The sequence below is a fragment of the Notamacropus eugenii genome, chromosome 5, assembly GCF_028372415.1.
Source record: "Notamacropus eugenii isolate mMacEug1 chromosome 5, mMacEug1.pri_v2, whole genome shotgun sequence".
Classification (NCBI taxonomy): Eukaryota; Metazoa; Chordata; class Mammalia; order Diprotodontia; family Macropodidae; genus Notamacropus; species Notamacropus eugenii.
Genome location: NC_092876.1, coordinates 277998275 through 278013686, shown reverse-complemented (window position 1 = coordinate 278013686; position 15412 = coordinate 277998275). Strand labels below are relative to the sequence as shown.

At 42.5% G+C, this 15412-nt stretch overlaps 1 protein-coding gene across 5 annotated transcripts in view; it reads left to right on the top strand.

Moving 5' to 3' along the window:
• Window positions 1-15412, top strand: part of POU2F3 (POU class 2 homeobox 3) — an 82824-nt gene that overhangs the window by 52984 nt on the left and 14428 nt on the right. For 4 of the 5 annotated variants that reach the window (XM_072612944.1, XM_072612940.1, XM_072612942.1 and 1 more), the window contains 3 exons: window positions 11231-11335; window positions 12816-12918; window positions 15280-15362. In XM_072612944.1, coding sequence (XP_072469045.1) covers window positions 11231-11335; window positions 12816-12918; window positions 15280-15362 — 291 coding nt within the window. Of the gene's footprint in view, window positions 1-8036; window positions 8169-11230; window positions 11336-12815; window positions 12919-15279; window positions 15363-15412 lie in introns of all 5 variants that reach the window. The other variant, XM_072612943.1, reaches the window with a different exon arrangement.

The following is a 15412-nucleotide window of genomic DNA, read 5'->3' as shown; positions in this document are numbered from 1 at the left end:
AGAATCTTTATAAATTAAAGCAATATGAGGAAAATAATAAGATGAAATTCAGTGGGGAGGAATGTAAAGTCTTATACTTGGATTCAAACAATCGACTTCACATGAATAAGATGGAGGAGGCAGGGTTAGATGGGAGCTTGTCTAAAAAAGATCTGGGGGTTTTAGTGGACTTCAAGCTCAATGGGGATCATCGGCATGAGGTACCAGCCAGGTTGCTTCTCTGTAAAGGGATACCATTGGATACAGGCCTCTTTTTTCGTCTGGGCCTGCAATTTCATGAGCATGGAAACTCCCTTCATGCAGATTGGACATGCATCATTTAACTTTAGCCTTGGAGACTGGCTTGGGGCCCTGCCAGCTTAGGGGACTTGGCTGTGTACCCTTAGCCATTAGGTTTCAGAAGCAGGACTCACATCTAGGTCTTTCTGACCACAAGGCCAGCCCTCTGTGCACCAATGTGGTTAGTTCTTTTGTGGCCTCTTGGAATCTCAACTCTCTCCAAGATTCAGCTCAAGGACAAAAGTCTTTCCAGATTTCTCTAGTTATTAGTGTCTTCCTGCTTCAATTACCTTGATTTTAAACATGTCTTCATATTGTTTCCCACCCCATCCCTATTATAAATCCCCCTAACCCCCAGTAAAAATCCTTGAGGAGAGAGACTGTTGTTTTTCTAAGGGTCTGGCACAGATCCTTACACATAGTAGGTGCTTAAAATACTTATTGAATTCAATTGAATTAATCCCTACTAGCATTATTTTCATTTTAATAAAAGATTCTTTAAAATGAAAATGTTGTAAATAAATATTCAGTGGGGGAACCCTAAGCATTGTGGCCAGTCAGTGTAGGAGCTAGTTTTAGGGAAAGAGATCTTTGATCTACTTAGCTTTTATTGAGTCACTCTGGTAATACCTATCTCTGTTTGAGGGAAATCTGAACTCCTAAACTCTGGTAAGGTGGAAAAGCAGTGGATTTCAAGTCAGAGAACCAGGGTTTGAGTTTGAGTTCTGCTCCTTACTATGCATGGGATCCTGGCAATATCTCATTTAATCCTCACAAAATCCCTGGGAGGGTGGTGCCATTATTATCCTTATTTTATAGATGGGGAAATAGAGACAGTCAAAGGTTGTGATTTGCTACTAAGTATCTGAATTCAGATTTTAACTCAGATCTTCCTGATTCCAGGTTCCATGTTTTATCTACTGTGATACCTAGTTACTTCTTTTAAACTTTCTGAAAAGTCACTTAGCCTCTACTAACCCTCAGTTTCCTCACATGTAAAATGTGAGGAATATGATGACCTCTACATTTCCTTCCAATTCTGAGTCTAAGATCCCATGATTTTTTAAAGATAGCTGTATGAATTGTGCCTTCATTTTCTTTGGACCTCATGGGGTCATATGCAAGAATGTATTGATCAAATCCTAGAATCATCCCAAAAAGTTTCGTTGTGAACATTTACACCTCAGAAAACTATAAGTGCTACAAATCAGGGCTTGATTTATTGTTGAGTGCCTAGAGTTAAGAAAGTGATGAAGAAAATGGTAATAACACAGATTAAACCAAAAGTGTCATTTTTTTCCCCAGAGAGTGACTTGTTAAATTCTTACCAGAACGCTGCTGGATAGGTATGGAGGTGTGAGAGAGACTTTCAGCTGGGACCTAAGTATCTTCAAGGTGATCAGGCCTCAGAATCCCTCAGGGAGGTGATAACTCTAGATGTCTTATAAGAGCAAGATTTCCTCATTTTCTATATTTAAAGATTCACTGGCTATAGCCATATGACATCATGAAACCCTCCACCCTAAAGTGTAGCTAACTCTGGGTTAGCAAGTAAATGCAAAGTAAGAGTACCTTCCAAGCCCCATGTGAAACTGTCCTCAGAAGAGTTGTCTGTGTTGGATGCCAATAAAAGCTACATAGAGTGACAGATAGACCTAAGGATCTCTTTATGTGGAATGGTCTCATTTCAGAAGTTTCAACCATGGGATTATGGGAGACGGGTTGTAGTTAGAGACATGGATTTAAATCCTGGTCCTGTTATCTAGGTGACTTTGAGAAGTCTCTGCCTTTCTCTTGACCTCAGTTTCATGATGGATAAAATGAAAAGTCATACTAGAACAGGGGTTCTTATTCTGGGACCTGTGAAATTAAAATAGACAAATAGATAACTGAATTTCAATATTATTGTCTTTTGAGAGCAATCCTATGGATTTTATTTTATGCCTTTAAAAACATTATTCTCAGGAGTCTATAGGCTTCACTAGACTGCCAAAAGGGATCTATAAACACAAAAGACTAAGAACCCCCTAGACTAGATGATCATAAAAGGCCTATCCAGCTCTAAATGACATGCCCCTTCTCCTTTCTCTCCCTGCCTCCCATGGTGGTAAGAAGATGGAGTGGCACCTTTGTAAACAAGTGGGACCATTCCTTTATGCCCCCCCTTTTTTCCTGCAACAGGTGGTGAATTTGCTCTGCCCTTTATTAGTTTTATTTAAAACTCTCTGGGATAAATGTTACAATAGGCATTTTTTTCAAGGTCATGTTTTATTCTCCTCTCTTTGATATTTTCTCCTTAAAACCAGGGACCAGAAGAGCAAAACAGCAAAATAAAGTTCAAAATAGAATCATCACATGTGACTGCTGAGAATAGCACACTGCAAAAACCGACTCTGGGCAGTTTCCAGGCTAGGTTATTGTTGTTCTCAAAGAGGATCATGACATCAGAAAGATGATGCCATGACTTGCAAGTGAATTGGAGTTAAGTGAGGAAGGACTGTGCACAGTCATCAGCCCCAATTTCTCCTCCAGAGCCATCTGGACCCAGTGGCCAGATATAGATCAGGACAACTGAAGATGGCGCCCTCCAGGCTAAGTAATAGAAAAAGAGGGATATCTCTCTCTCTCTCTCTCTCTCTCTCTCTCTCTCTCTCTCATGCTCTCTCTCTCTCTCTCTCTCTCTCTCATGCTCTCTCTCTCTCTCTCTCATTCTCTCTCTCTCTCTCTCTCTCATTCTCTCTCTCTCTCTCTCTCTCTCTCTCTCTCTCTCTCTCTCTCACTCTCTCATTCTCTCTCTCTCTCTCTCTTTCCGTCTGTTCATTGATCTTTGTTTGTCTCTGTCTGTCTTTTTCAGTCTCTTTCTGTCTTCCTTCCTTGTATAAAAGTTTTTGACCAAACTATATCCAAGAAAAGTCTTGGGAACAGTCCTCAGAGGTTGATGGCTACCATAATCATTATCCAGTCCACTGCACTGCCCCTAGAGAAGGTGGAAGTCATTTTTTTCTGTAGGAAAAGCAGTCATAATCAACAGTTCATAGGATTTAGAGCTGAAAGTAGTGTTATAAATTGTCCAGTCCAAACCCTCCATTTTCTAGATCAGAAAAATGACTTCAAAGGGGAAAATGACTAACCCAAGGTCACATAAGCATGTAAGTGACAGCTTATGAGCAAAGGGTTGAAATCCAGTTCCTCTTTCCATTGTACCTTTTATTTCTCCGATATCACTGACCCCAAGTAAATAAACTGTGGAATGGAACCCAGGGGTCTCTCTCCTTTTCCTGAGGACCAGAATCAACAAGAAGAACCCTCATCTTAGAATAATGGAACCACTTGCCTAAAAAACTCCTGGAAAATCAGACATGGGGATGGTGGAAGTCCTGAAATGTGGAAATAGTTAAAAAAAAAACAGACAATGAAGGTCATGATTTTGTACCTTGGGTTTAGGCAAGAAAGAAACATTTCTATAGGCCCTCGTTGAGGTCTCCTATGCTCTTTGAATACAATTTACTAGGTTTCTCTATTTTTTTTAAGGAGGTAGTATAGTCTCATAGATATAAAATGATGATATTTTTCATGCTTGTGCCAGCTGTAGCAAATCTCCCTTCTTGCTAAGGAGAGAAGAAAAAAGTGTTAAAATGCGATGACTAATAAGCTTGTAGAATTTCCAGAGTAACTACAAGCAGAAAAAAAACATAAAGATGTCTCTTATTTTGAGAATTTCATTTCTGGAGGTGTTAACATCGAGTTTCAGATGGAGAAGTAATAAGAATTACAGGCTTCACAGAAACAGACTTTTTAGAGATGGAAGGGACTTTAGCAGACATATAATCCAATCCCTTCATTTTACAGATGGGTAAAGCAAAGCTCAGAGAGGTTGTCACTTATCATGCTCTGTCACTACACTAAGTGCTGGGTACAGGATACAAAGAAAAGCAAAACAGTCCCTACCCTCAAGGAGCAGACATTTAATAGCATGTAGTGGGGAACTACAATATGTAGAAAACTAGGTCTGTACAAGATATATACAAAGAAGATAAAAGATAATCTGAAAGAATTGGAGGGGGTCAGGAGCCAGAAAATCAATTCAGCAATCAATAAGTATTTATTAATACCTACTGTGTGCCAGGCACCATGTCAAGTATCGAAAAGACCTTTTACAGAACACAGGATTTGAACTGTGTCTTGAAGGACACTAGGGAACCAAGAGAGAGTTTCAGGAGAGGAAGCAGAGCATTGAACCACACAGGCATGGGGGACAGCCAGTAGAAAGGGACAGAGACAGGAAATAGAGTGTCCTGTCATTTTTGAAGAGTGTTGAGTAAGCCATTGTAGTTGAATTGGAGAGTCTGTGAAGAAGAGTTGTCATACGGTCAGTAAGTAGCAGAATTCGAACCCAAGTCTTCTGATTCCAGGTGTAGAATTATTGCTATTATGTGTTCAGTTGTTTCTGACTCTTCCTGACCCCATTTGGAGTTTTCTTGGCAAAGATGATGGCATGGTTTGCCAATTCCTTCTCTGGCTCATTTTACAAATAAGGAAACCGAGGAAAACAACGTGAAGTGACTTGCTCAGGATCACACAGTTAATAAATGTTTGAAGCCAGATTTTACTCCAGCCTAAGCACTCTACCCACTGTACCATCTAGGTGCTCTATTATTGCCCCTAGACCATGCATTACTAAAGGTCATAAAGTTCTAGATTTGGAAAGGACTTCAGACATCACATAATCCAACCCTTTCATTTCATAGGGGAGAAAACTGAGGTTTAGAGGAGTTAAATGACTGCCCAAGGTCATATAGTTGATTAGCGGCAGAAACAGGACTAGATGCCAATTTTCCTGGTTCTCAATTCAATGCCCTTCCCACTCCAACAAACACAAAATTTGTATGAGCAAAGGATTCTCTCCTCTCAGGATGGTTTCAATCCAGGCCCAAGGGACTGAAAAGGGGACTTCTCCATATCCCATACTTGCTAAGGTTTGCACAGATGTTTAAAGAGATCGGGGCAATGGGCCTGTGGGGTAGCACAGGAAGCAGACAGAGTGCCCTGGGCTAGGGCACAAGCTCTGGTCACTGCCAGCATTTGGAGCCTTGCTCACCTATGATGAGTTATCTACCTACTTGAAGCTGGATTCCACCACTTGCAATATGTCTGCAGGATGTTTTCGTGAGCGGTACCTTTGCCAAACCTTTATAGATCACTTACAAAACAGAAACTATTCTTCACTGGTAGGGAGAAGTAGAGAAGGGGGAGAGGGGAGGGGAAAAAAAAACTGGGCAGTAATTGAAGGCAGGTTGGGAGATGTTCATGCTTTGAAATTCTCCTTCTTGTGAAATGTTTATGAAACACTTTCCACAAACGAGTTATGCAACTAGGGCAACAGCTTTGATCACTTTCATCGCCAGTGATATATTCATTAGTGTTTGGTTGTTTTTCCCGTGTGGGTCATGTGAAAATGTCATCGGACTCTTCCTGTGGAAGGTGACTGGCTACCTGCTACTCTGCCCAGTGAGGCATGTCAGGGGGTGAAGGCTGGGGAACAATCTTAGGAAAAATATTCATTCCTCTCCTTATCTTTTCCCTCCTGCTCCTGGAAGATCCTGAATTGATTTCCAGGACCAATCTTATTTCTCTCATTTTTTTTTTTTTGTTGCTGTTGTTTTGTGTGAAGACACTGAATGTGGAAATCAGGAGACTGGGTTATTGACGTGGCTGAGCCAAATATTTGAAAGAGAAATTTTACATCACTCTCTTAATATTTCTAGGCCTTGGTTTCTTCATCTGTAAAATGGGACTGGTAACACCCATCCTCTATCTTCCCTTTGGATTGTGAAGTCAAGTGTTATATAAAATGTTTTCAGATCCTTTCAAGGGGCTATCTTCTTCCAAGATGAGCTCACTGTTTCCTGATGAATGGTGCCAGGGAATTCACTGGAATTAGGGAAGAAAATAAATCATGATGCCATTTTTACCATACTGGCCACCACTGAAGATATAGGGTAACAGAATATCTGTCTCATTTGGTGGGATAATCAATAGAAGTAAGGCCCTAATATTAAGGAGGACCAGGAAAGATTTTTTTTTTTTTTGTAGAAGGCGGGATTTTAGCTGAACTTGGTAGTAGGTGGCCAGGTTCAAGTGACTAACTGGAAAGATTGGACCCTTGTCATAGTCCACGTCCCTAGCCATCAGTGCATCTTAATTAGAGCCTAAAAAGAGCTTACTTCCCACTGAGTGTATAGAGTCTTAAAAAGAGAGCAAAAGAGAGAGATGGACAGATAGACAGAAACAAAGACAGAGACAGAGCCAGGGGACAAACTATTTTTCCAGTAAGGCTGTGGGATTGGTTTAGTTTTCACAAATATGTATGGCAAGGGGTGGGTGGGTGCAGGAATCAGGTTTTCATCCAATTTGCCTCAGGTTCTCATGTTATGAAGTTATGGGATCCAACTGAAGTCTCTATCTTGTCTCCCAAATCCACAGCAACACCCAGTTGCCTGGAAGGAATCCAGCCTTTTCCCCTCAGCAGCTGTGAAAATGTTTCTCATCTCCCCTCTCCTCCCCCCATCCCCCAAATGGAAAGGACTTTTTGTTTCTTGAACACTTGGCTCCTTCTTCGGACGCCACCTTGAGAGCTTTCGAGAAGTCAGCTGGCGGCAATGGAAGTTGTTAATTTCTCCCTTCCACCCCTCCTTCCTTTCCAGCTGTGGAGTGTCAAAGATCCACAAAATCCAGATAGCCAAGGTTCTCAATCTTGGTTGGGAAACTGAAGAAAACAGGGATTTTGTTCTTTAAGGGGACTTTCCCCACCCCATGCCTAGCGAATGATCAAGACACGAGGGTTAAGAGAGTCCCTATGAAGCAAGAGAATCAGAAGAGCATTAGACCACTGTCAGAAAACCCTCACATTAACATCAAAAGCATGTTTCCCAGCATGCTATAGACATCACTTTCAGAAGGGGATCATCTAGGGGCTTGGGAGACCCCTAGAAAGAGGAGGGCAGTGGATCCAGGGAACAGAAGAAAGGGTGAGTTTGCTTTCATGATGGCACTCGGTGCTGAAAGTAAGTGTTGCAGGAAGACCTGGCACTGTTTCTAACAGATAGCACCTAGTTTGGACGCAGAGCACATGTTTTGGGGCTTTGTCATAGCTGCTCCTCCTTATCTTCTCATTGCGCATAATGAGTCTACTACTTTCCTCCTAAACTGGGACCTTGCCAACCTGCCTGAGGTGGTTCCACTGGAGAGATTCTGGCTCCCCATTCTCCATATCCTCCCTTCATTCCCTTCCTCCCCCCACCAATCCCAATTCTGAAACTCCCTATGTTACCAACAGCAGCAAGGAGTAGGGGGATGGAAAAAGATCCTATTGTAGATCTCTATGGAACCTTGGCTACCCAACCAGAATGGTTTCCCTTAGATTGAGTAACAATCACCACCTCCCCCCAACTTCAGGGCAAGACTTAAGCTTTTTTTTAAACCCTCCATTTCTCACTCATTTTTTAAAAAACAGCTGCCAAATGTCTTCTTGGAAACTGGCATGTAAAAATCTGAAGTTCTTGGGGCAACAGTAGGACACCTGATCAGATGATGGTGCCATCCAAGGCGGGGGTGGAAAAGGTGAAGGGGCAACTGGGGTAAGAGTCTTAGACACTCTTTTAGTGGGTCAGCACCTAGGAAGGAACATACAGGTTCCTGAAGCCTTCCTTTTCTTCTCTGAGTGAGGTTCATCCTCTGTTCTGGACCCTTGTTGACAGAACCCAAGAGTGATCCACTGTGGCAGGAGAGGGAAAGAAGAAGCCAATTAGTGAGACCATTCGGAAGGAGGTGTCTGTGAAAAGAGCTCTCCTTCGTACCCTGTAATTTCACCCAACAGCCCTAGAGCCTGGGTAGGTACCCACAAACCCCGCATTCGCCAAGTCCCCCAGCTGCCTACATCTTAAGGATTGTCTTCTTTGTTTCATAAGCTAATGGGAAGGAATCATAGAATGAAAGAGGATTAGACTGAAAAAGTCTTTAAAAAATCATAGGATCCTAGAATTTGAGCAGGAAGGGATCCTGGACCTTGATGGAAGACTTTGAGCAAGTCTTTTAACCTCCCTGCACTTCGGTTTCCTCATCAGAATAATGAAAGGAAGGGCATGGTGGACTAGATGATGCCTAAACTCTAATAGTCCAGTTATTGAAGAAGTTGAGTCCCAAAAAGTTAATTAACTCATCTAAGAACACATAGCTGGTCGGTGGCAAAGTTGGGACTAGATTTCAGGTGTACTAATTCCCAGTCCAGTTTTATTGTGTCATGCTGGAGACTAGGAGAAATCTGAACCCCTGTAATTCACTTCTTAGATACCCAAGCCACTTGATACATCCTCATGTCTCTCCAGCCAGTGCATTTTGTTTCAGTGAAAACAATCTCTGCCCTAGCGCAATCTTTTTCACAGAGGAACTTCACATGAATATCTAGCATAAGCTCCATTAGGGGAGGGAGGAGAAGTGGATATATTTTATCTGACTGCAGCTAAATTATTTAGCTCCTCCAATACCTTTGCTGAGAATGCTCAGCTATGGTAAAGTGCTTAATATAAATGACGTCCTCAATCAGTATGTCAATAAACATTTGTTAAGAGGCTACTATGGGCCAGAAACTATTTTAAACACTGGCAACCAAAGAAAGGCAAAATATACAGGAGAATTGGAGATGATCAACAGAAGGAAGGCACCAACTTTAAGAGGGATCTGGAAAGTCTTTGTGTAGGAGGTAGGATTTGAACTGAGACTTGAACGAAGTGAGGAGGCAGAGATGAGGAGAGAGAGAGAATTCCAGGCATGGAGGACAATTGGTGAAAATGCTTGTATCAGGTGATTGTAGTGTCCTGTTTGAAGAACAGCATGGAGGACAATGTCACTGGAACAAAGAGTATATTGGGGAGCAGAGGATGGAGAAGTAAAGTATAAGAAGACTGGAAAGGGGTGTATGCGTGTGTGTGTGTGTGTGTGTGTGTGTGTGTGTGTGTGTGTCTGTGTCTGTGTGTGTGTGTCTGTGTGTGTGTGTGGTGCCCTTGGAGCACTATTATTAAATTTTCAGTATGAGTATTCACATGGCAAATGCTACAAATCAGGTCTCTGTTTATCATTTTGTTGATTTCTAGACTTAAGAAACTGATGGAGAAATATAAATAATGCTTATTAAATATTAATAATGACACAGAAGTGTGTCAAGGTACTCTTTTATTTTTAAGACATCCTCATTCATTCATTGTTTCAACATACAAATATTAAGCATCTGCTATGGACCAGGAATAGTACTAGGTGCTAGAAAGACAAAGACAAATTGAAATAGTCCTTGCCCTCTAAAATCTCACATTCTGTTGGGGAGAATTAGCATAACATAGGGGTGGGGGGGTCTGATGGAGAGGTAGCCTGGGATGATAGAGATTGTCACCAAACTCACTGGGGTATGGTGTCAGCTTCACACATGAAGGGCAAGCTACAGTGGAAATAGCAACATCCCAACTCAAAGAATATAAGAGTTAGAAGGAATTTCTCAAGTCATCTAGTCTTACCTGGACAATCAATGGAATAACGAGTATTCATTGTTTTAAATAGTTTGAGGCACTGGGGACACCAAGAAAGGCACAAGATAGTTCTTGCCTTCAAGGATCTTAGATTTTAATGGGAGAGTCAGATGAGTAGGTAAATAGCAACATACCAGATATGTGTAGTGTATGTATGCAGAGCAGATGGAAGGTAACTTTGGAGAAGGAAAACTCAAGAAGATGGGGTTGGGGAGAGTGGAAGGAGAGGGAAAGGAAGGTGGAGAGGGAAGGGATACAGGGACACTGAGTAATGTACCTGAACACAAACCCTTTGGGGTGGGGGAGTCTCAGCCATGCTCCTTTGCCTTCTAAACAAGTACTCACAGTAGTTAGTCCTCTTACTTTTTACTATGGACTTGCCTGAAAGAGACCCACCCTGGTAACGATAATGATTTCTTTGTATATTTTTGAGGGAGGTTTTACCAACGTTGGTATCTCCATTTATCTGATAAAGAAACTGAGGCTGAGAGAAATTAAGTGATTTGTCCTCGACTAATCAAGCAATCATCAACAAACTGGGCCTCCTGGCCCATGCTTATTCACCCTGCTACAGGAGAGGAGCTGGTGGATCACTTGAGTTGGAGAGTTTTGAGGTGTAATACCACAAAAGCTAAATGAGCATCCATACTAATTCTGGCACCAGTATTCTTGTGGGAGAGTCTTTGTCAGCTCTTCTGAGCTAGGAGCCATCAGGCTGACCACTGAGTGGGTCAAACTGACCCCGGTGGAAAATGGAGCACGTCAAAGCTTGTGAAGATCAGTTTTGGGGTCAGACCATGAATTGTTGCTACACTCCCAGCCTGGACATGATAGGGAGACACAATCTTAAAAAATTAACACAAATAAATCAACAAGCTAGGTACTTTACTCCAGGAACTGTGCTAGATCTACAAAACAAAAACAAAACTGAAATAATCCTGTCTTCAAGGAGTTTACACTTCCTCAGAAGAGACAAGCTAGTTACTATGCTCTAGGAATTGTGCTAGATAGATAAACAAAATTTTAAATAGCCCTGCTCTCCAATGAGCTTATATTTTGCAGAAGAGACAACATTATCACACAGCATCAGAGGAATATGAATACAGGTATTCTTTTCTCTAAATTTAGCCCTCTATCCGCTTCAAGTCTGACATTTCAACACTCTACCAACCTGCCTTCAAAGGTAGGAAAGATAGCTAAAGCAAAGTAATTTGCCACATACCAAGTGCTCATCATACCTTTTTCAGAGTGGCATAGCAAGTAGTTATTTACAAAGCCTGATATCTTTCTACTCTCCTCCTCCTCCATCCCATCTTGACTTACTCTAGACCTCCCCCTTTGGAAGAAGCTTACTTTAATTCTATTTCTTCTTGTAGATCAAAACTGAAGATCTCAGTGATTCCTTGCAGCCACCACTATCACACAGGCCCTGCCACTTGTCTCAAGGACCTGCTATGATGTCAGGAAACCAGATGCCTGGGGTAACTATCAGCCAGTTTCAGGAAGCCTGGATCTTCTCAATGGGAAGGTGGCATTCCTCAGAGGGGACTTGAAGTCAGAGCCTGGCACCCAGTGACCCACTCCCTCTGAAAGTCAATCCATACTTTGTCTGAAGAAGTCCCAAGCAGTGAGTGTTAGGAAGGGGTTAGGACATTGAGAGAGAAGGAGATTTTTTCAAAGAATCAACTTGGCTAAGAAGTTGGGAAGAAAGTACTCTGGTTCTCTTGAAAAGTTAAAAGCCAAAGATGTTAAATGGAAGGCCATTTCAGAAATGCTTATGTGTTCAGGAAGGCCTGCCATCAGTGTCCGTCAAGAGTTACTGCTGCATGATCTGACAGTCCCAGTGGCTTCCTTCCTGTTCTGGTTTTAAGTCAGTCATGGCATACCTCAGAATTAACTCTTAAGTTGGTGGGAGGACAAGAAGGGAAGTACTATTTGTGACTTGGGGAGAAAGGAGTCTCCTTTCCTGGAGGTCTTTCATTTGTTTGTTAAACAAATATTTATTGAACACTTCACCATAGTCATAGCACCCTGCTGTATTCTGTGAGAGCTACATAGCACCAGAGAAGCCTAGATTTCCTGAGCTTCCCAAATATCCTATGGCAAGTTGGAGAGGAGACCATGGAAAGAAGTAGATCTGATCTAGGATAATAACTCATTACTAGGTCCTATTTAAAGAGATCATAGAATAAGAACTAGAAAGATACTTTAGTGATCAAATATATCCTCATTTGATAAATGAGGAAACTGAGACCCAAATAATAAGTAGTAAGTCACCCAAGTAGTAAGCAGAAGAGCTAGAATTTGAACTCCGGTCCTTTGACTTCAAATTCAGGATGCTTTCCAGCACACCATACTGCTCTTGAATGATTTGATGGGATTGCCTTATCTATTTAGAGCAGGATTAAAATTTTTTTTTTGGTTGCACAGTCTAATGAAGCTTATTATCTCCTTGTCAGAATAGTGTTTTTAAATGCATAAAATAAAATATACAAGATCACAAAGGAGACCAATTATATTGAAATGCAATGATCAAAATGTGTTTGTTTTAAATGAGTTCACACCGCAGGTCTGTAACCTAACCCTTGTTCCAGCCAAAATTAATGTCTCCAAATTGCTACTCATCTCTGACTTTAATCTTATCTAACTACTCCTAGCAAGGCTTCTGGCCTAATCACTGCACTCGGGCTAAATCAGTTTAGATATTTGGGAATACCTCTGAGCTTCCAGTGAACTCAAAGAGCATAATGGAATTTAGGCAGATAAACCTAACACTTATTAAAAAAAAAAAAAAGAGGAAGTAAATGACAAGGCAAATAACAGAGGTGAACAGTACAAAAGGATCTGTGTGATTAAGCACTAGGGAGAGAAAAGAGTGGTTAAGCTAGAGAACAGATGCAGATGGATGGGCCATTTGACCCCAGCTCTTGCGTTCTGTAAACTATGTCTCCCCACATATAGGACATGGCTTCCCTCCATCCTCTCCAGCAACTTGTCCTGGTTCCCAGCCACCTACAGTCTGTGTCACAGTTCCTGCTGTCTCAGTCACAGTCTGGGCCACAAGGTAGGATGCCCTGAGGTTCTCTCCCTGAACCCAAATACCATTTTATCAAACCAGGAACAAACATTTGTGGAGTGCCCACTTGTTAGCAGCTGGCCGCTCAGGGGGGAACACAGCCTATTTCCAAGAAAAGGGGCCTGAAATTCCTCATGGCTGTTCTATTCTGTTCCCATATCCCATCTCCTGCCAGATCGGTTTCAATCTCTCTACTCTCCAGGCCCCAGGCCCAGGGGCAAAGGGGAAAAGAGATGCCTTTCCAAGAGCAGACCAGCAACTGCAGCAGCAGGAAATCCCAGTTCTGTGGAAATCTATTTTGACCTCCTTGTGGCTACAGTGGGAAGGAAGGCTGTTCCAAGGTTATTGCCCCAGGGTGGGGGGTAAACTGCTATGGTTCTATTTGGGCAGAGCAATGGTGCCACCCAGGGGCAGCATGGAGGTCTGCTGGGAGGTCTGGGGTGGGTGGAGTATGCTGCCACACTTGACTGTTCTGGGTAATTTGGAAGAATATTCCAGAGCAGTGTCCAGCCTTCCTACTTCCTCTCTCTTCCACCCATTCACACCCCTCCTTCCACACTGGGTGGCCAGAAAGCACACAGGCAAAGCACCATCCCATAAATATATTCTGACTAGTCCCTAGCCCCCTATCTCTATCTTCACTTCCTGAAAATGACTATGGACTAGTGGACTGTGGGGAAAACCATCATCCTTCCCTTTGGTTCACTGTACCTGTCAGGAGGATACCACCTAAACTCACTCAAGCTTGTGAGAAAAATGACAATGCCCTGAACCTTTCGTTTGTGGGTTTATCTGCCTATTCCTCCCCTCTTTGCTGAGACCGGCTATCGGGACAACTAGTTTTTCTTATTTCTGAGAATGGGAGAAACAGGCCCAGAGAAGCCCCCACCACACATGCAGTTCAGTGGCAGCCGTGAGACTAGAACCCAGATGACCCTCCTGACTGCTTGCCTCTTGTGATCTTCCCCTACCGTTTTGTTTTGTTTTTAGAGTATCAATGATTTTCTACTTAGTGTAGACAGCAAGGACAGTCACCGTCCTCTGTAGGGTAACTGGAATCACACAAACCACTTCACCAATACTTAACTCTGTGCCTGAAACATAGTGGACAGGGGATCAGGGGTAGGGACCCAGCCTGTCAGCTTACTGGTATAAAGGATACTCATGCAAGGAAGCTTTCTCTACCCAGGCTGGTGTAATTTACCTTCTTAGAGAATTGCCTAGACTAGTGGTGTCAAACTGAAATAGAAAGCCATACACGCTGCAGAGGCCTAGTGACTTAGAAAATCACATTATCTATTGTATCTGTATTTATTTTGTTAAATATTTCCCAATTACCTTTTACTCATTAGACCTTATTCATTCTGAAGCAGACTTCACGCTGCCATCTCGGGCCTATACCACTGAGGTTAAGTGACTTGCTAAGAGTCACACAGCAAGTATGTAACAGTTAAGATTTGAACTGAGGTCTCATTGGCTCTAAGACCAACTCCTTATCCACTGTGCCCTGTTGTCTCTTGCCTGGCACAATAATTGGCACTTAATTAAGTAGGCACTTAATAAATGTTTGATCAAACTCCCTGGGTGTCAGTTTCTCTACGTGACAAACAAAGGTTAGACGATATGACTTCAAAATTTCCTTCCAGCTCTAAATATGATTCTGTGACAATTGATAGGGATACATTTTGGTTTTGATGGCCTTGTTCCTGAACCAGGCCAGAGGAGACCATTGTTTCAATTCTCTGGGACAGGCTAATGTCAGAATGGCCCCCTCATAGTTAATCTCATTAGAGGGGAAAGGGAAAAAGAGGAATCTGAGAAGACATTTACCATTCAGGATGTGATACAAGCCACCAATTAGGTGTAGGCTTAGCAGCTTCCTGAGGCACAGCCAGCATTGTCATAGCTAGTCCAGTTGTTTTCTTGTGAGATAAACCAAAATTTCTAGGCCCCATTTGAATTCTCAGAAGAAAACCCTAGGATTGGGCCCTCAGGCCTCCTCCCCTCTTAGGTTTCTTCATGAACAGTCTCTGTGTTATCTGATTGCCATCTTGTTTATACCTCCCAGAATTATCAACTTGGTCCTCCCTCACTCTTCTGAACACCTCTCCCTGCCTAGTAGAAGGACTGGTTTGGGGACTGATGTTCCCATCCCTGTTTGTCCCCCTGTCTGATTCATCAATTCACCATCTGCGTGTGGCAATCAATGCCTGGTAGCACTGGGGGCAGGCTCTCCAGGGGGTGTAAAATGCACTAAGAGACCTGGTATAGGACTTGCAAAGTACACATTTTCATCTCCTCATCTCTCTCCTGTCCTTACTATGTTTCTCCCTCTCTCTTTTCCTTCAGCTCTACAGTCAAATCTTCTTCCATTTCCTCAGCAACAAAACAGCTTCCTCCTCCCACAGACTGGACCTGGCCTAGCATCTCAGGTAATCAGCACTCTCCAGATTTCCTCTAAGAAGCCTAGTTGTGCTCATTC